The sequence below is a fragment of the Mauremys reevesii genome, linkage group 6 (genome assembly GCF_016161935.1).
Source record: "Mauremys reevesii isolate NIE-2019 linkage group 6, ASM1616193v1, whole genome shotgun sequence".
Lineage (NCBI taxonomy): Eukaryota > Metazoa > Chordata > Testudines > Geoemydidae > Mauremys > Mauremys reevesii.
Genome location: NC_052628.1, coordinates 52,597,475 through 52,618,890, shown reverse-complemented (window position 1 = coordinate 52,618,890; position 21,416 = coordinate 52,597,475). Strand labels below are relative to the sequence as shown.

Below are 21,416 nucleotides of genomic sequence, written 5' to 3'. Positions count from 1 at the left end.
ATAGATATATAGTGTGACCTTTACCAATTTTCCACTCTGATACTGTATTAAATTACACATAGTATTTAGAATGAAGCAAAACACAGTTGCTTCTGAGTAAATAAAACTCACATGCGAAGTACAGTGCTCTAATTCTGACCCTCCCCCCAGTGTTTCAGTTTTGCAGACTCATTTCTAGCTGTAAATACTGCAAAGACAAAAATAAGTTGATTGAAGAAAAAGAGCGAAGGTGACATCCACAGCCTCCTGTCCATCTGCTTCTGGCTGCTCAACCTAAAAGTTGCCCTAAAGAGGAAAACAGGGATTCCCTTTGCAGAGGGATATCTATGGGAGGTATAAAGCCATCACAGCTGGCTCTAAACCACGTGTTCCTGGTCTCAGTCAGAGTGGGGTGCTAGAGAGGGCAGTCATCACCAGCCTAATGGCCCTTTAGGATATACATACACAGGGATAAGTGCCATGGCTAGTTTGGGTCAGATAGCTCAGGCTGTGGGGCTAAAAATTGCTGTATAGATATTTGTGCTTGGGCTGGAGCCTAGACTCTGGGACCTTAATTTTTCAGCTCCTGAACATGAGCCTCGTGAGCCTGGGCCAGCCATGGGCTTTTTATCCCTGTGTAGACATACCTTGCAAGAGTTGGAGAAGCCCTCAGACTGCTCTAACTTGTGCTGGGGACCAGTTTGGTTCCCCGACAGTCCAAGGATTGCAAGTGAAAAGTGTACAGGCCTTTGTGTTCCATCTCCTCAAGCTGTGCTGAACTCTGTTCCAATGGAGCTAGGGATTTAACCTAAAACTAACAATCATCTGCATAATTAGATATCACAAGTAGATATTTGTTAGCTACATCTCAGTGCAATACAATGCTGCCATTAAAAAGGTTGGTTCAATTTTTTACCCTTCAATTATTTTTCATATGTTTAAAATATTGACACATAATATGGCCAGAAGTAATTGTCATAATACTCAGTTTAAAGTACAGTGCAGCTGGTCTCAAGTAAACAAGTTTGCTAATCAATTTATTTTCACGTAAAAACGTTCCATAATGCAAAAGACTTTCAGACTACAGTTCCATGGGAAGATTTAACAACTTTCTTATTGTAGGTAGGGCCAACCACAGCTGCTGAAATACCTTAACAATTATACACAATATTTCTGTGGGGGTAAAGAGGACATATAGTTTACCTTTACTTTTCTAGATCTACTAAATACAGTCTTTCAGCCCTTTCCCAGTCATAGGAGAACCTCTCCAACTTCAATGCCACAACATACATTCTACTCCTCATGGCAGTGTCCATTGTGATCAAGCTTGGAGATGGAAATTTGCATGTGGCTAGAGTTCATTTTATTCACAAAGCATCTTTCTAAAGATTAATATTCTTAATTTTAGATCATATCCACTTATATAAATAAGAGAACTTTGGAAACTGCTGAAAAGGAAAATTAATTTCTTAGTCCTACAAGTAAACTCTCTTTTCCAGGGTAAATTACAGATGTTAAATTTACAAACACTGCAGCTGAATAAAGTGGGATGGGAAGGAGGTAGTGGAGTACCACCATACTTTGTCAAAATTTAGGGTTAGGGGTTTTTTTTGCCTTTTTAGATTTGTTAGCATTATCGTAGGATAAGGAATATGGAAAAATATTTTTAAATGGTGCAAGAACAATAATAAATAAAAACAAAGTTAACTGCCACAGCACTATAAGCAAGAGTACACACAAGGTTTTGAGTCACATTAAATTAAAGAAAGTAAACAGAAGAACTGTATAAAGTACATCACTGCTGGCAGCAATAATTAATTCTGTTGCAGGGTTGATTTCCCTTTTTGATAGGTGACAAGGGAGTGAGGAGTGAAAGACCCAGATTTTGGAGACTGAGATAAGAGTCCCCTTTGCCTTCCATAAGCCTCACTTGTCACCTCTTCTCTCTCCCTTTGGTGCATTAATTCCTGGCTCCCAGGCATTATCCCTGAAAGGCCAAGAGAGGAGACAATGGCTCTGGCCTACTGCTACTACCTCTTTCTGTTATCTCTGAGACAACCTGCAGCACTGGAGATCCAGAGAAAAAACACACCTGGCATTACAGGGATAACAGTACTCCATAAGATACAGTCACCCACACACAAGAGGGGTGGGGAGAAGAGGGCCAGCACTCAAGTCCTTTCCCACCAAGCAGAGTTGCTTTTCTAAAAGGATGCGAGTATGAAGTTGCTAACCCCAAGGCAGAGAGGGGGTGATCCTGCAATAACAACCATACTCCTGTGCCCACAAAATTCTCAACGTAGAATCTAGGCCTAAGTCTGTAGGGAAACTATTGACCCATGGGTTTGAAAAGTTATTACAATGGACAGGGCTTTAAAAAAGCTTTATATACTGGTCACTGTCTACATGTAGCATACTTGTTTCCTACTAAAATCCTTAATTCCATTAAGTATCAAAACACTCATCGCTTATTTAAAAATTTGCATTATTTTATATGCCAAAGCCTCTTACCTGTGCTTGTTCTGGAGTTTCTCCTGCAAAGTAAAAGATGTAATGTTCTTCACTAAAGTGCTGAACTACTATCTGAAAACAGTTTGGCCTTTAAAAAAAAAAATCAAACAAACAAGCGTTTTAGTAACAGAGTAACATCTTCACACTACTGACCAATTGCTTTGCTTGCTGATCTCTGGCAAAGTACAAATATTTTTGGAAAATCTGAGCCAACACAGTTCAGATGTTTGAATACAAACAGCATTAAAAACACAATCATTTTTTCTTCAAAAATATTCATCTTTTTTGGACAGCTGTAGCACTGAAGTATGTGGGAATAGGAAGCTGCATTTTCACAGAGATAGAAGAAAAATACTTTTTGAGCATTCAAGTGAAAACATGTTTTGATTTCACTGAGTTATGAGCCTTTAAAACAAAATTGTACTTCACCTGTGTGCAGTACAACTAATATGCTTTAGAATATTTAAGGAACCTTTAGGACAAAGATAGACTACACTGCACATGCAGGTGGGGATGACTTTGCCATATAGCACAAAATGTGGTGATGTCATCTTGTAAGGTAAAAGAAGCACGTTAAGGTTCACTCATGTGGAACTGTCCCCTATGGACATTTTAATGCTGCATGAGATATGGTGCAATGTTGGTATCTAGCCAAGTAGTTCCACATTATGGAGTTTCTTTCCACTTTCAAAAATCTTAGGAAGTTATGTTAAGTAAGAAAAAGCTAGGTTGCATGTTCAGCCTTTACTCTTATGCTATAGTACATACACATCAATTCAGTACAATGTATGTATATGACTACTCACACATACGTCTGTTAGTCTATAAGGTGCCACAGGACTTTCTGCTGCTTTTACAGATCCAGACTAACACAGCTACCCCTCTGATACTCACACATTGACAATTATAGTATCATACAACCTTTTTGACAGCTTTAAATACACCTGAACAAACTTTATTCTTGTATACTTGCACTATTTTCTTTGTCACAATGGTCCAGTTTTTCTCAGACAGAAAATAAACTTGCTATTAAAAGTCTATTTAAAGAAAGTGTTTAATAATTTAGGCAAAATAGTACCCTGACCCTACACAACCCTACAGGGGGATATACTCTACCCTCTACCCCACCGCATGCGTGGTCACATAGCTGCTACTCCATTTGTGGCTGAAGTGCAAGGATTCCAGGAGAGAAGGGGCTGCACACCAAATACTCGCCAGGTGATCAAGTGGTCAGGGAAGGGACAAAGCTATGTCTCTTGCACGCCAATCATTAGCCAGTGGAGCTGGCTTGGTAAAGGAGGAGTAAGTTGCATCCCACCACCACCCAGAACAAGAGAACAGCAGAGGAGGAATCATGACTGAGTCTGAATCTCTTCTTTGTGACCGCCTGGTGTGGCTCAGCTGTGTGTTGTTCCTTACTCAGAGCCAAGCTGTAAGGCACAATCTAGACCATACACAGCAGCCATGCACTATCCAATTTAATTTCAACCAGCAGCAGTGTTTCCTAAGAGCAGTTCAGGAGGCAGCTTCAGTTAACTATGCAACTAGTTTAGTTACAAATGTAGGTGGGCTATACATGACAGCAAGTTTTCACTATCACTATGCAATACTTCTATTTATATGGCCCTCATTCCAGTGTTATCTGCTTCCTAATTACTTAAAAATAGAATTAACAACCAGATGGAGCAAAGGCATCAGAGCTTTATTATTTAAGGAGGACTTGAACTAAATGTCAGCGATTCTTTCAACAGATATCTTCTCACTGAGTCTCTGTTATTCTCTTACTTAGGGATATTAATGTGGAGGTTTTCCAGAAGGCTCTTCTCTGTTTTTTGGTCATGGAAATGCCATTAATGTCAGCAGACTTGCATCTAGCAATTTTTCAAAAATGTGAAAAAAAGTCCATTTGATTTAAGTGGATTTTTACATCCAAGTTGCAAAAACTCTGATTTTAATGGATTATGTTATGGTTATGTATTTACTCTTATTTATAACATAGAATGGTTTTGAAAAGATTTGTAATAACTGATTAACAAAAAAGGTGCTGAGAATCATTTCTTGCTATTTACAAATTTAATTTAAGAATTCCACCCACAATTCTTAATCTTTTTACTACTGACCACCACTATGATCTCCACAACCTCCTGTGAGTAGCAGCCTTTGAAAACAAATAGTTCACTAGGTCTTTAGTATGTATGTGACTCAATACTGCATGTGTTCTTTGCATCATGTACCTGGTATGTTAAAACAAAAACAAAGCTGATTGTTATTTATAATCTCTTCCTACTGATTATCATCTTTCCCAAAAAATGGTTTATATCAATTAGCTTCCATTCTGCTTTAATATTGGTTTAACATCAAAAGAGCTTTTCTACCTGAACATTAAAACTCAATGGAATAGTTTTTAACTATCTTAACTTTCAGCTGATGTCTGAACAAAAAAAGGGCTCATTTTGTTGCAATTTCAACAACGTTTGGTCTCTATCCAAAATTTTATAATATGACATACGTTATTCAATTACCATTGGAGGAGCCAGATATTTTGTGTTTGCGTCTGTCTTTGGGGTGCTTGTGTCTCTCTCTGTCGGGGCAGACTGCTGAGCCCTGATTAGGGGGCGGAGCTAGGCGGAGGAGGGGGCCTATAAAAGCGGCCGCCCAGCCAGGCAGCGGCACAGCTGATCGCAGCGGCCCAGGAGCCGGCCAACAGGGCTGCTAACAGGGGAGTTTGAGTGGTAGTTTACAGGGGGAGGCGGAAGGGGGCGGCGCCGTTCCCCCGAGTTCCCCAGGTAGGAACGCCGAGCGAGGCTGAGACAGCAGCAGCCATGAGCCAAGCAGCAGAGGATACACCGAGGATGAGAGCATGCAGCAGCTGCGGTATGTACATGGTTCTAGCGGGGGACCCAGAACAGTACTATGTATGCATGAAGTGCCGCCTAATAGAGCTGCTGGAGGAAAAGATCCAAGGCCTAGAGCTGCAGGTAGAAACCCTGGTAGAGCATAGAAGGGGGTTCGAGCAGCTGATGGAGCAATGGCAAGCAGTGACCGAAGGGGAATGCCCAGGGGTAGAGGGGGAAGCAGGGGCTAAGGCCAGTGAGGGGGGACCGCCGGATGAGGAAGATGGGCGGTGGAAGCATGTGACCGTGAGAAGCAGGCCGAGAAAAAGGAGAGCCAGTGAGGGAGAAATAGAGCTAAGGAACAGGTTCGAAGGTCTGGAGAATGAGGAAGGGGTAAAGCAAGTGGTAGCTGACGGTGGGAGGCCAAGGAAAAAAGAGAAGAGCGGCTAGTCCGATAGAAAGAGGGGAGGAATCTATGGAGGCAGCACCAAGTGTGGGCCAAGGGAGGATACAGGATGGCTTAACGGGAACCACAAGGAATGATAGGAATGGAAGGAGCTTGCAACCAGGGGGGACGGAGGATAGGTTAGAGGACCGCACTGTCCCCAAGCAAAGGCAGGCCTACGTGATTGGGGATTCCATACTGAGAAGGTTGGACAGGCCTGTCACCAGGGCCGATCCGGAGAACAGAAGGGTGTGCTGTCTACCGGGCGCTAAAATACGGGATGTGGACCTGTGGTTGAAAAGGATCCTAAGAGGAGCAGGTAAGAACCCTTTGATCATCCTTCATGTAGGAACGAATGACACGGCTAGATTCTCGCTAGAGAGGATCAAGGGAGACTATGCCAGGTTGGGTAAGACGCTCAAGGAAATTGAGGCTCAGGTGATCTTCAGTGGGATCCTACCTGTCCCTAGGGAAGGGCGCCAAAGGGGTGACAGGATCGTGACGATTAATAGTTGGCTGAGGGAGTGGTGTTACAAGGAGGGCTTTGGGATGTATTGGCACTGGGAGGCTTTTGGGGACAGACAACTGTTCTCACGGGATGGGCTCCACCTAAGTAGGGAAGGAAGTAGACTTCTAGGACGGAGGTTGGCTCATCTGATTAAAAGAGCTTTAAACTAGACGCTGGGGGGAGACGGTTGGAGAGGTCCAGGTGCTCTCCACGCCAAATTTATACATTGGGAGTGAGAACAACAGGATAACAACAGATATAGCCAGAGGGGGACAGTTAGGTGTAAGGAAGAGCGGGGGGGGGGACGGATACTAGATCGACAGGTCATACTGGTAGTACTGTGTCCCTACCAAGTTGGGTGAAAAGGATGAGAGGAGCCAAACAGCAAAAATTAGGATGTTTGTTCACCAATGCGAGAAGCTTAGGTAACAAAATGGAGGAACTGGAGCTCCTGGTTCAGGAATTGAAACTGGATATCATAGGAATAACCGAAACATGGTGGAACGGTAGCCATGACTGGAGTACAGGTATGGAAGGGTATGTGCTGTTTAGGAAAGACTGATGCAAAGGTAAAGGTGGGGGAGTAGCATTGTATATCAATAATGAGGTGAAATGTAACGAAATAACTAGCAATGCAATGGATAATACGGAGTCTGTTTGGGCAATGGTCACATTGGGGAAGAAAACTACTAGAGCCTCCCCTGGGATAGTGATAGTGGTATACAATTTCAAGAGGGCTAACTTTACTAAATTAAGGCGACTAGTTAGGGAAGTGGATTGGACTAACATATTTAGGGATCTAAAGGCAGATCACGCCTGGGGTTACTTCAGGTTGAAGTTGCAGGAGTTGTCAGAGGCATGTATCCCGAGAAAGGGAAAACGGCTCGTAGGTAGCAGTTTTAGACCGAGCTGGATGAGCAAGCGTCTTAGAGGAGTGATTAAGAAAAAACAGAAAGCGTACAAGGAGTGGAAAATGGGAGGGATCAGCAAAGAAACCTACCTTATTGAAGTCAGAGGGTGTAGGGAAGCAGTGAGAAAGGCAAAGAGCCGGGTGGAGATGGACCTAGCGAAGGGGATTAAAACCAATAGCAAAAGGTTTTTTAGCCATATAAATAGGAAGAAAACCAAGAAGGAAGAGGTGGGACCGCTTAAAACTTTAAACGGAGTGGAGATTAAGGATAATCTTGGAATGGCACAATATCTGAACGAATATTTTGCCTCGGTCTTTAATGAGGCTAATGAAGAGCTAAGGAACAGTGATAGAGGGACTGATGGGAATGAAGATATGGGGGTAGACATTACGGTATCTGAGGTAGAAGCCAAACTTGAACAGCTAAACGGAAGTAAATCGGGGGGCCTGGATAATCTTCATCCTAGAATATTAAGGGAATTGGCGAGTGAAATTGCAAGCCCGTTAGCGATGATTTTTAATAAATCTCTAAACTCGGGGGTTGTACCGTTTGACTGGAGATTAGCTAATATAGTTCCTATATTCAAGAAGGGGAAAAAAAGTGACCTGGGTAACTACAGGCCTGTTAGTTTAACATCTGTAGTATGCAAAGTCATGGAAAAATTTTTAAAGGAGAGAGTGGTTACGGAGCATGAGGCCGATGGCAACTGGGACAAATTACAGCATGGTTTTACGAAAGGTAGATCGTGCCAAACCAACCTGATCTCCTTCTTTGAGAAAGTAACAGATTTTTTAGACAAGGGAAATGCGGTGGATCTAATATATCTTGATTTCAGTAAGGCGTTTGATACGGTACCGCATGAGGAATTACTGGTTAAATTGGAAAAGATGGGGATCGAAATGAAAATCCAGGGGTGGATAAGGAGCTGGTTAAAGGGGAGACTGCAGAGGGTCGTATTGAAGGGGGAACTGTCGGGTTGGATGGGGGTTACCAGCGGAGTTCCTCAAGGTTCGGTTTTGGGTCCGATTTTATTCAATCTATTTATCGCTGACCTGGGAACCAAGAGTAGGAGTGGGCTGATAAAGTTTGCGGATGACACCAAGTTGGGAGGTATTGCAAATTCGGAAAAGGATCGGGATATCCTCCAGGGAGATTTGGATGACCTTGTAAACTGGAGTATTAGTAACAGGATGAAATTCAATAGTGAGAAGTGTAAGGTTATGCATTTAGGGATGACTAACAAGAACTTTAGTTATAAGCTGGGGACGCACCAGTTGGAAGTAACGGAGGAGGAGAAGGACCTAGGAGTCCTGGTTGATCGTAGGATGACTATGAGTAGGCAATGTGATGTGGCCGCTAAAAAAGCTAATGCAGTCTTGGGATGCATTAGGCGAGGTATTTCTAGTAGGGATAAGGAGGTGCTAGTCCCGTTATATAAGGCGTTGGTAAGACCTCATTTGGAGTAGTGTGTGCAGTTTTGGTCTCCCATGTTTAAGAAGGATGAATTCAAACAGGAACGGGTACAAAGAAGGGCCACTAGAATGATCCGAGGAATGGAAAGCCTGTCGTATGAAAGGAGACTTGAGGAGCTTGGTTTGTTTTCCTTAACCAAAAGAAGGATAAGAGGAGATATGATTGCACTCTTTAAATATATCAGAGGGATAAATACCAGGGAAGGAGAGGAATTATTTCAGCTCAGTGCTAATGTGGACACGAGGACAAACGGATATAAATTGTCAGTCAGGAAATTTAGGCTTGAAATTAGACGAAGGTTTCTAACCATCAGAGGAGTGCAATTCTGGAACAGCCTTCCGAAGGAAACAGTGGAAGTAAGGACCTCCATGACTTTAAGATTAAGCTAGATAAGTTTATGGAGGAGATGGTATGATAGGATAACGGGCTTAGTCAATAGGTCAATTAAGTGCCACACTGGTAATTAGTACAATGGGTCAATGATAGGATATTGTTAGCCTTTTTCCAGAGGGTATGGCTGGAGAGTCTTGCCCGCATGCTCGGGGTTCAGCTGACCGCCATATTTGGGGTCAGGAAGGAATTTTCCTCCAGGGTAGATTGGCAGTGGCCCTGGGGGTTTTTCGCCTTCCTCCGAAGCATGGGGCAGGGGTCGCTTGCTTAAGGAGTGGGTGGATTGGTTTATGTGGCCTGCATCTTGCAGGAGGTCAGACTAGATGATCATAATGGTCCCTTCTGATCTTGAATTCTATGATTCTATGAATGCAGTGTGCTCCATTTTTGATGGGTGGAACACACAGTGTGCTCAATGTTGAGTTAATATATTAATCTAAAAGCCTGAGTGGTTATCCTGCCTATTACTTCACACTAGAAACTTCTGATACTTTAAGAGTTCTAAAATTTCCAACATGTTTAATTTATTGCCCTGTTGAAAGAGAAGTATATGGAAATAAATGAAGTTATGCGCCTATAAAATTGTAATATTTAAACAGTGTACAACTGCAGACATGGGAACTGAAAGCTACTATCTTACCTGCCAAACAAACTGTCATGAACTCCATAGACAGAACACACACTGAGATCTATTAAACCTTTGGGCTTTGTGGCTCGCTTTTCACTTTCAAAATAAATAAGCTGGGCGTCATTCCCCTCTAAAATAAAGTACAAATTCTTCCATCGCTTTCCTTTGCCTGGATAAAAACAAACAAAGGCAGTTAAAAGTCCTGTTAACATATTGTAATCTTTTGCAGAATTTTTCCTAGGTCTTAATTAACACTACAGGTAAAAACTGAAGAGGACAATTTCAAATTACCAGATTTCAAAACAGAACAATAAACGGTTTAAACATTTAGTACAATCTTTTCTTGGAAATTAAGTTAGTGTATCTTAGTACAGGAAAAGCTCTGTTATCTGGCATGTTGGGGGAATGGAGAGTGTCAGTTAGTCAAAAATTCCGGTTAACTACGCATGAGTTATACTTACCAATGGAGGGAGGGAGTTTGGGTGCGGGAGGGGGCTCAGGGCTGGGGCCCGGGAAAGGGTGCAAGGCACAGGTTCTAGAAGGGAGTTTTGGTGTGGGAAGGGCTTCGGGGTGCTGGATCCAAGTGGTGCTCACCTCGGGTGGCTCCCCACAAGCGGCGACGACATGTGTCTGCTGCTGCTCCTAGGTGAAGGTGCAGCCAGACGGCTCTGTGCGCTGCTTCCGCCCGCAGGCACTGTCCCCGCAGCTCCCATTGGCTACGGTTCCCAGCCAATGGGAGCTGCGGAGCCAGCGCTCAGGGCAGGGCGGGGGCAATGCACAGAGCCCCTGTGGCCGTTCCTCCACCTAGGAGCAGCAGGGACATGTCACTTCCGGGGAGCCACGCAGAGCTAGGCAGGGAGCCTGCAGGACCCACACCAACCAGACTTTTAATGGCCCGGTCAGCAGTGCTGACCGAAGCCGCCGGGTCCCTTTTTGACGGGGTGTTCCAGTCAAAAAATGGACACCTGGTAACTCTATTGAAGATTTGTATTGGGAGATAGCAGAAATGTCAATTTCTAGAGCTTTCTGATTGGTAAAGTACCAGATAACACCGCTTTTACTGTATACAGACTGTATCTAAAAGGGCTCAAATTTGCACAAGAGTAAATCCAAACCTCCACTTTTGGTCTCAATCATGTAATCAGATATGGTCAAATTGACCCCTATGCAGTTTCAGAGACTTCAATAGGACTCAGCAAAGCCATAAAGGCCGCCTGCATAAAGTCCCATACATGTCAATGGACAAAGAGGCCTGTCTTTCAAGATACGATTAGAGCTGAACAGTTTGCAAACTAAGGCACTGTCCCTGCAAACAACTGATCACCTTCCCAAGTCGATCCCGGCACCACTCCTGCAGACGTTCGTTGTCATGATCCAGGTCTGGATCCCGGTACCGGGTCGGTCATCGATGTCGATCTCAATCCCGGTACTGCTCCCCGACGCCTTGCCAGTACCGCTCTCCAGCGACCCAGTACCGGTCCGCACTGTGCCCCAGAGCGTCAACACAGACGTGCTCTGCACTGCCTTGGCCCTCGCGCTCCGCCTCATGGTCATCGCAGTCTGAGGGTTCCTCACGCTTGGCCTACCCAGCTTCAGGCCAGGGCGAGGGTAATGTGGGTCAATGGTATGACAAAGGCCAAGACCCTAATTAGGATCCTGCACAATGGTCCTTCTGGACACCGTGGGCGAACCACCAATCCCAAGAGGTTCCATCAGGGGCCTCCCGCTCAGCCCATTCAGAACCCCGGGTTCCAGAAGCCACCATAAGTCGTCCCCCTCCAGGTGGTATGGAAGCGGCTGCACCTACCCCAACACAGGCCCCAGTGTAGAGGATACTGGGCAACAGGGCTCCTCGCTTCACGATCCGCCACAGGACCCCCTGGACCCTGTGGCATCTTTGTCATCTTCTCCAGACGAGACAGTGGCGGGGACAACAGCCTCGGATCCTCCCCCGATAGACTTTCATGCCCACCAAGACCTTTTACATAGGGTGGCATGTAATATGGACCTCCGAGCAGAGGAGGTAGTAGAGTTGGAAGACCCAGTGGTGGACATCCTTTCAGCGAGGGCCCCGCCCCAAGTAGCATTACCCATCATCCGCACCATCCAGACCAACGTCAAGACAATATGGCAGGCCCCCGCCTCTATCCCACCAACATCCAGACGAGTGGAGAGGAAATCCTTTGTCCCCTCTAAGGAGTATGAGTACCTTTACACTCACCCTCAGCCATGTTCACTAACGGTGTCCTCTGTGAACGCAAGGGAACGGCATGGTCAGCAGGCCCCAGAGCCCAAATCAAAAGACGCCAGGCGTCTAGATCTGTTTGGGCGCAAGTTTTATTCAGCAGGAGGTCTTCAGCTCAGGGTCGCAAACCAACAAGCACTCCTGAGCTGGTATTGCTATAACTCATGGAACTCCATGGGGAAATTTCAGGAATTAATTCCGCAGGCGTCCAGGGGCCTTAGTGGAGGAGCGCAAAAAGGTGGCTAGGACCTCCTTACAGGCCTCCTTAGATGAAACAGACTCTGCAGCTAGGACCCTGGCATCGGGCATAGCCATGCGACGCATCTCCTGGTTGCAGGTATCTGCCCTGCCACCAGAGCTGCAACAGACCCTGCAGGACCTGCCATTTGACAGGCAGGGCCTGTTCTTAGACAAGACAGACTCTAGATTACAGAGTCTGAAAAATTCCAGGGCTATCATGCGCTCCCTTTGTATGAACACCCCGGTGACCCGGTGCAAGCCTTTTAGGCAGGACTTCTACAGAAGACGTGGACCAGGTGGTAGAAAGAAATCCAACGGCCACCAACCTGGTCAGAACCAAGGCCCCCCCAAACCATCGGTGGGGCCTAAGCACAACTTTTGAAGGTGCGCCCGAGGACAGCGTATCAGTCACCAACCAGGACCCTTCCCCTCCATTTCGAGATCGTCTCTCCCATTTCCACCGTGCGTGGTCCTGTATAACTTCAGACTGGTGGATTCTTCGCGCAGTGGAAAAAGAAAACTGGAGAGAATATCCTCTCTCCCCTCCCTCCCCGTGCCTCTTCAGGGACCCCTCTCATGAGCAACTTCTTATACAGGAGGTCCAAACGCTCCTGTCCACGGGAATGACTGAGGAGGTTCCAAGGGAGTTAAGGGGCAGGGGTTTTTAACTCCCGCTACTTCCCAATCCCCAAGGCCAAGGGTGGGCTTTGACCCATCCTAGATCTGCGCGGACTCAAGAAATTCGTGGTAAAGTTTAAGTTCCCCATGGTGTCACTGGGGACCATTATTCCTTCCCTAGATCCTGGGGACTGATACGCCGCCCTCAACACGAAGGATGCATACTTCCACATACCAATTCACTGTCCTTCCCTTCAGCCTGTCCACAGCTCCCAGGGTGTTCACCAAGTGTATGGCCATAGTGGCAGCCTACCTTTGTCATCAACAGATCCAGGTGTCTCCGTATCTCGATGACTGGTTCATTCGAGGCCAAACCAGGGAACAAGTTCAATCCCATGTTTGATTCGCTCTAAGTACGTTCCACTTAGGTCTCCTGCTGGGTCTACTGCTCAACAACGGAAAGTCGACTCTGGAACCAACCCAGAGAATAGAGTTTATCAGGGCAGTCCTGGACTCCCGACTCGCCCGCGCTCTCCTGCCGGACATATGCTTTCAGTCGATGGTGAGCATCATCGGCAGCCTCCTAAACTTTCCGACTTCCATGGTGAAGATATGCCTCAGCCTTCTGGGGCACATGGCCTCATGCATTTACGTAATAAGGCATGCCAGACTTCGGCTTTGCACACTTCAGGCCTGGTTATCAACAGCATATTGACCAGGTCGAGACAGCCTGAGCATGGTGGTCACCGTCCTGGAATCGGTTTTGACTTCCCTCCATTGGTGGCTGGACCCCACGTTGGTGTGCGACGGGGTACCATTTCACAACCCACAACCTTCCTTGTACCTGGTCACAGACGCATCATCTCTGGGATGGGGTGCCCACCTCGGGGAGTTCCAAAAACAGAGCCTGTGGTCCACATCCGATCTGACTCTGCATATCAATGTACGAGAACTGATGGCAGTACACCTAGTGTGTCAAGCATTTCGCGAGCACCTACATGGCCGTGTGGCAGTCCTCACAGACAACACCTTGGCCATGTTCTACATCAACAAGCAAGGGGGAGCCCAGTCGTCCCCGTATGCCAGGAGACCATTCGCCTGTGGGAATTCTGCATAGCCCACTCAATACATCTGATGGCGTCATTTCTCCCAGGGGTCCAGAACACACCAGCAGACCGCCTCAGCAGGTCCTTCCAGCCTCACGAGTGGTCGATTCATCCAGATATCATCCACTCCATCTTCCTGAGGTGGGGGTTTCCCCAGGTCGACCTATTCACCTCACGCATCAATCAGAAGTGCCACGTGTTCCGTTCTCTCCAGGGGCACTCAAGGTTCTCTATCAGACGTTTTTCTACTTCCATGGAAAGACCAGCTGTTCTACATCTTCCCTCCATTCCCGCTGGTCCACAGGGTCCTACTCAAGCTGCGCAAGGACACCTGCTCACTCCTTTACTTATCTTGGAAGACAGCCTTCCTTGTAGCCATCACTTCAGCGAGACGCATATCTGAAATCAGAGCCCTCACATCGGAGCTGCCGTATACAGTTTTCCATAAAGACAAGGTGCAGCTTCGCCCCCACCCTGCCTCTCCCTCCAAGGTGGTATCAGCTTTTCATGTGAACCAGGACATTTTCCTCCTGGTCTTTCATCTGAAGCCGCACGCTACGTGGCAGGATCAACGCATGCACACTCTGGACATTCGTAGGGCCCTCGTATTCTATATTGAGCGTACGAAGCCGTATAGGAAAAACGACCCAGCTCTTCGTTGCAGTGGCCAACCGGATGAAAGACCTACCGGTCTCCTCGCAACGCATCTCTTCTTGGATCATGGCCTGTATCTGTGCTTGCTACAACTTGGCCGGTGTCGCAACCCCACGCCTCACCACCCTCTCTATGAGGGCTCAAGCCTCGTCGGCCGCTTTTCTGGCCCAGGTTCCAATTCACGAGATCTGTAGAGCTGCGGTTTGGTCATCAGTACACACGTTTGCCGCTCACTACGCGTTAGTTCAGCAGTCTAGAGACAATGCCGCATTTGGTTCAGCGGTTCTGCACTCAGCAATGTCTCACTCCAACCCCACCACCTAGTTAAAGCTTGGGAGTCACCTAATTGGAATCAATATGAGCAAGCACTCGAAGAAGAAAAAACGGTTACTCACCTTTGTAACTGTTGTTCTTCGAGATGTGTTGCTCCTATCCATTCCAAACCCGCCCTCCTTCCCCTCTGTCGGAGTAGCTGGCAAGAAGGAACTGAGGGGGCGTTGGGTCAGCAGGGGTATATATCCAGCGCCATTAAGGCGCCACTACAGGGGGCTCTACAGCTGACCCACCGGGTGTTACTAGGGTAAAAATTCTCCGACGATCGTGCACGCGGCGCACGCACACACCTAACTGGAATCGATATGAGCAAGTACTCAAAGAAGAACAAAGGGTTAACAAGCAGCTCTGGGCTCACAAGGCCCCACGCAGCCACACCTTCTGTGCATGCTCACAACGGAGGCAGAGTTCAAAAGGGAAGGGTTCAGCTCAGTCAGAGCAAGGGAACAGTCCTACACTGATAGCTCCTGCAGGATCCCCACGTCACCTGGACCAGACCCTGCTGCAGAGCTATCAAAGGCCCCATGAAGAACAGGAATGGAGAGTTGCAACTGAAGAAGAGCCTCTGGACTACTATCAGTGAGAACCATCCCGGGAGTTCATAAGCCGACCCTGTTTGTGATTTTGGATGGGGCTGAGAACATAGTAGCCAATGACCAGGGATTGGTGGTGTCTGCCTTCTAAGCCGCATATCCAACTGGCCAGTCATAGGACACTGGGTTGGAACCCGGTGGAGCAGGGAGGGTTCAGATTCCCCTACCACAGACCAGCACAGGCTGGGCACAATGGCCATGGATTCTCGCCACTTGGCGGTACTGCTGGGCTCAGATATTGAACCCCACAACAGGAACAGACACCCCATATGACCCACAGCACTTAAAGTCTGGATATCACTGGTATCTAGCACAGGACTAACTAACATTTGAAACAGCAGCCAAAAAAAAAAAGTATCCAATAAATAGGGTTTCTAACAAAGAATTGACTATTTACAAGGCAGGAAGAGAGATAACTAGCTAACTATGCACAAGAAACTGTGAAAAAACACTACATTCCTATTTATCGATCCTTGGATCACAACAGCCCTTCTGGCCACAGCATTAAACTCAGAGCTCATGTTCAACTGATTATCCACTGTGACCCCCAAATCTCTTTTCAGATTCCCTGCCTTCCCAGTTTAGAGTCCCCTATGCTGTACATGCAGTCTGCTTTCTTCGAGTAATCTTGAACAAGTTATCAAAATATAAGAATGTAATTTAATTTTCAGGAGACTACTTTATACTTAGAAGTAAAATGTTCTTACTTTTTTTCAGAAGGTACCCTTTTTTGACAATATTTTTATAAAAAGCATCCTTTGTTTTTCGACGAATTGTATTATAGATTTCTTTTCCATCCACTGCATCATTAAGCACTTGTTCTTGATGCTGGTAAAGAAAAATAATAGCCATCAGTATTTTTCAGTTCAGAAATATCAGATTGATTATAATGCTGAAAATGGAAATATTCTTACCGATGTTCTTTATTTTCAAATATCACTTGTAATCTTATGCTACTTAATAAAAGGACTGATCAGTTTTCATGATGTCATTTTTAATAACATACCCTCTGTATATTTTCCTACATTTATATCACATCACACTTGGTTAGTGTGGAACAGTTTATGTGGTCAGACAATTATTCTGAGAGATGGAAAATAAAAATTGACCTGCTCCTACTTGCTAAGAAGTGTGTCCCTCTCATTATGTATGCATAGAGAAATAGAAAGAAGGATACACAGTTTAGTTATTTCCCATACAGATAGTGTTTTCTCAAAGTTTACATTAGATAACCTTTTAAAACTTTTTACTACTGCATGTCTTTTATTAAGGACATTGTGCTTTGATACTTCAGGGAGAAATCTAATGAAGCCTAGCAGTGAAAACACAGGGTGGACAGGTCAAAATTAAAAAGCTTTAACAGGTCTGGGTGAGGAAGGTTGCACAATTCTTCTCTACAATGCATCTGCTTCAAAATACGGTTATTTTGACCTTCATTTCACAGAAAATAAAGAAACAAAGTCAGGGGTAAATGAAAGCAGATGTGAGACTAGAATAGTGGAGAAAAAAGCCAGAACAGCTAAGCTAGAAAGCATGTTAAATATATTGGACAGTACATAACCTAAGAGAAAATATTAGTTTTTGTCTTTACTCTGATATTATTATTGTCTCTGCCATTTGTAACAGACTGTTCTAACTAAATTATAAATTAGTTGATATCAGTTAGGACAAGTACTGTCTTCACTTTAAAAACCCCACACTCTTTAGAAATATTATGTGGCATTACATGTCTCACCTGCATTGGGACAGGGTCTTTTAGGTAATATCCTTCAACAATTTGTTCTTTTCTGTAGTGCTCAATGATGTCAGCAATACTGTTCAAATAAAAAATTATAAACTTTGAATATGTTTTTTTCCTCCTGCTATAACTTTTTTCCAACATAAAATTCAACATTAAATTTCTCACATAAATCTTTAATAAAATCACATGCCAAGAAAGGTGATCTCACTCATATCAGCCAGAATACAGGAGTCAGTAATAACATATTTGAGTTCTGCTAATAAAAAACATATATGAATCCTAAACTAATCTTACAGAGTTTAAAACTGTTGCTCAAAGGGCTAGATGATGAGGACACAGAAAACTCAATGATCAAGTAAGGGCAAATACATTCCTAGCTATTCAGCCAGGCTGAAAATTGTTATTTTATCAACAATAATTTTCCAAGTCTCATCATCACTAGGGAAAGTGAAGGGGAGACACTTCACTGTGCAAAGCAATTTCTTTCTAGGGGGTGGGAATGGCAAATAGAAAAGGTCTGTAACACAGATTACAGAGCTCATACTTAGAAGTCCCTGAGCAATCATGTTAAATTAAATTCTCATCAGCAGAACTCCTCTACAGGGAAGCTTGCATTCTAATTACCAGAGGGAATCAGGTTGAAATTGTATTTTGAAGAATCTAGGATTGGGAGGTGGCGATAGATGAAAACTAAAATTCAACATATTTCTTTGGCTTTCTTTTACTTATTTATGCATCATTCTTATTGAAATATCCTTGATTTAAGTTAGAGTGCAATGACAACAATATGTAGGGATTCTTAGCACATCCTATTACACAGAATATCAACCTGAAAATAAAAACAGTTAAATAATTAAATACAAAATACATGAGCAAACATATTTTAATATATATTATTAGTTGGACGTATGGGAAAATACATTCATCAGGGAATATGTGATGGAATCTTTGGCCAGAGTTACATTTGCCAATGTAAATTGTGTGCAAGGCTCTCAGATGAATGGATTAGGCAGAAGAATCTAAACAGAATATGTGTAAGGTTTCATGAGCTGGTTTGTACATTCCTTATTTCAGAGTCATTAAGTGTCTTCATTTGGTATTGTGTGTTTGATATTTCAAGAGTTGATGGAATGCATGGTGTGTACTTGATGCTTAAGGGTATTTCCCACCAAATTGCTTAGTGTCGATTAAGTTTTTATTCTAAAGGTCAACTCAAGAGACCTTTCTGGCACTATTACTAACCCCTGTAGCCCTCTAGGTGCAAACTGGCAGAGGTCCCTGTGTCACAGCTGACTTATTAAAAATGTCATTGTTCACTTTTTATTAAGATGAAATATATCAAACATATTTTCTGCACTCCAGAAATGACATTTTACCATCATCTCACTGACTATGATAAGATCATTATGCACTACTCTGTGTTGAGCTGCAGTAATCAGCATCCCTTATCATGAAAGCAACAATGAATAAAGCAGCCTGGCAAAATTCTACTCGCCCACTCACCCAGATTCAGTAACTGACAGGCCACTAATTTTTTTCTCTCACGGTTGTAAAAGTTGGCAAGTAGATTTTGTGCTAAGGCTGATAAATTCTCATTAGAATTTTGCAAGCTGAAGTGTTATGTGAAAAGAAACTGACACTTACTGTAACTGTGGTTCTTCAAGATGTGATGCAGACATGTATTCCACGTAGGTGTGTGTGGGCCCAGCGCACGAGAGCTGGAAACTGTTGCCTAGCAGTACCCGTAGAGGGACAGCGACTCACGCCTCATGGCTGTGGCACCTCCACTTGCTATATGAGGCACTCCAACCCACCTCAGTTCCTTCTCATTGAAAGCCCAGGAGGAGACTCCGATGCAGAGGGGACAGGGTGGGTCATGGAAAAAGATGTCTGCATCACATTTAGAAGAACCACAATTACAGTAAGTGTTTCTTCTTCAAGTAGATACAGACATGTATTCAACTTAGGTAACTCACAAGCAGTACCCGATCCAGGACAGGGGGCTTGGAGTCTACTGAAATAGGGATTGCAGGACTGCCCTTCCAAGATGCGGAATAGCATAGTGGTCCATAAACGTATCTATGGTCAACCATGTTGCCTCCCTGCAAATGTCTAGTATGGAAATGTCACTGGGGAACGCTATCAACATTGCTTGCACTCTTGCAGAGTGAGCCTGTATCCACTGAGGTGGTGTAGCTGAAGCTATCTCATGTGCTGTCTTGATACAGGATGTCTGTGAAGAGACTGCTTGCCTCTTCATGCAGTCCACATATGTCATGAACAGGCTAGGTGAAGCACAAAATGATTTAGTTCCGTCTAGATAAAAGGCTAGACATCGCCTGACATCCAGAATATGTAAAAAAAACAAGAGTACTTGTGGCACCTTAAAGACTAACAAATTCTTCAATTGATTAGACTCTGCCTGTTGGTATGCATACTTCCACCTTTTCATGTTCTCTGTATGTATAAATATCCCCTGTCTGTGTGTTCCATTCTATGCATCCGAAGAAGTGAGCTGCAGCTCACGAAAGCTCATGCTAAAATAAATTTGTTAGTCTTTAAGGTGCCACAAGTACTCTTGTTTTTTTTTTTTACAGATACAGACTAACACGGCTGCTACTCTGAAATCCAGAATATGGAGGCACTGTTCTTCCAGTGAAGAGTGCGGCTTTGAGGAAAAACACAGGTGAAACGCCTCTTTCAGATGAAACTGAGAGATCACCTTGGATAAAAACTTTAGGTGTGGTTGCAGCATTACCTTGTCCTTGGAGGACTGTGTGTAAGGCAGGTCAGCCATCACAGCATGCTACTCAGATACCTTTCTCGCAGATGTGATAGATACCAGGAATGCAATTTTCTGAGACAGGTCGCAAGGGGCTTGAATGGAGGGCCATTAAAGCAGTCAAAACCATGTTTAGGTTCCACAGGGGAACTGGTTTTTGGACTGGCGAATGTAAATGGAGAAGCCCTTTCAGAAATCTCATCACCATAACATTGGAAAAACTGATTTCCTTTAAACAAGGGGAAGAAATGTTGATATTGCTGCCAAATGCACTCAGAGAACTGAGTGCAAGGCCTGCTTTCTGAAGATGTAACAGGTATTCCAAGATAACCTGGATGGAAGCCCCTGTTGGCCAAGGACCACACTGAGAACCTATTCCATTTTGCTAAGTAGGCTGTCCTAGTGGAGGACTTCTTACTGTTGAGTAAGACTTGTTGGACAGCCCCCAAGCACAGCTCTTCCTCTTCATGCAGCAGCCATGCCATAAGGTGCAGGGAGCTGATCACAGAATGGAGGGTGTGGCCATGGTTCTGAAGGAGCAGGTCAGGATGGAGAGAAAGTGGTATGGGAGGTTGAACCGACAGAGCAAGGGGATCTGAGAATGAGCACTGCCTCAGCCATGCTGGAGGAATGAGAATGAACTTGGCCCGATCCACCTTGATCTTGAGGATGACCTGAGGAATGACCGGAATAGGAGGAAAGATGTACAGAAGAATCAACTGCCAGCTGCAGTGGAAGGTGTTGGAGAGGGAGCCCAAGTTGAGGCCCCCTCAAGAGAAGAATAGGTGACACTTTCTGTTTTCCCTCATCGCAAACAGGTCAATCGCGGGGATACCCCGTGTTGCAAAGACAACCTGGAGGACGCTTGCCTTCAGGGTCCACTGGTGGCTCAGGAAGAAAACCCTGCTGAGACAGTCTGCAAGATGATTTTGTGCCTCTGGAAAATCAATTGTACCAGAGTGATGTCTTCTTCAATGCAGAACTGCCACAGGTTGATCGCCTCTAGGCAGAGTAACCTGGAATGCTCTCCCTCTTATTGGGACACACAGTATATATGTGGTGGTATTGTCAGTGAGTACATGAACCACTAAGTGTCTGATACAATCCTGGAAGGCATAACATGCATTGTGGATGCCTCGAAGTTCCAGCACACTGATATGGAGTGAAGCTTCCTGGTCCAACCACAGGTCCTGGACCCTCAACTAATCCAATAGGACAGCCACTAGAGTGGCCATGTGGAATCTTATGTACTTGATGAATTTGTTGAGGGTCTGTGATGGGATGTTAGATGGGTTGGGATCTGAGTTACTACAGAGAATTCTTTCCTGGGTGCTGGCTGATGAGTCTTGCCCACATGCTCAGGGTTTAACTGATTGCCATATTTGGGGTCGGGAAGGAATTTTCCTCCAGGGCAGATTGGCAGAG

At 44.8% G+C, this 21,416-nt stretch overlaps 1 protein-coding gene across 1 annotated transcript in view; it reads right to left on the bottom strand.

Annotated features, from left to right (window-relative positions):
- The window catches only part of RASA1 (RAS p21 protein activator 1), a 119,239-nt gene that overhangs the window by 41,873 nt on the left and 55,950 nt on the right, over positions 1-21,416 (bottom strand). The window contains exons 9-12 of the mRNA XM_039543856.1: positions 17,204-17,282; positions 16,176-16,296; positions 9,692-9,848; positions 2,491-2,578 (exon numbers count right to left, since the gene is read on the bottom strand). Coding sequence (XP_039399790.1) covers positions 2,491-2,578; positions 9,692-9,848; positions 16,176-16,296; positions 17,204-17,282 — 445 coding nt within the window. The remainder of the gene's footprint in view (positions 1-2,490; positions 2,579-9,691; positions 9,849-16,175; positions 16,297-17,203; positions 17,283-21,416) is intronic.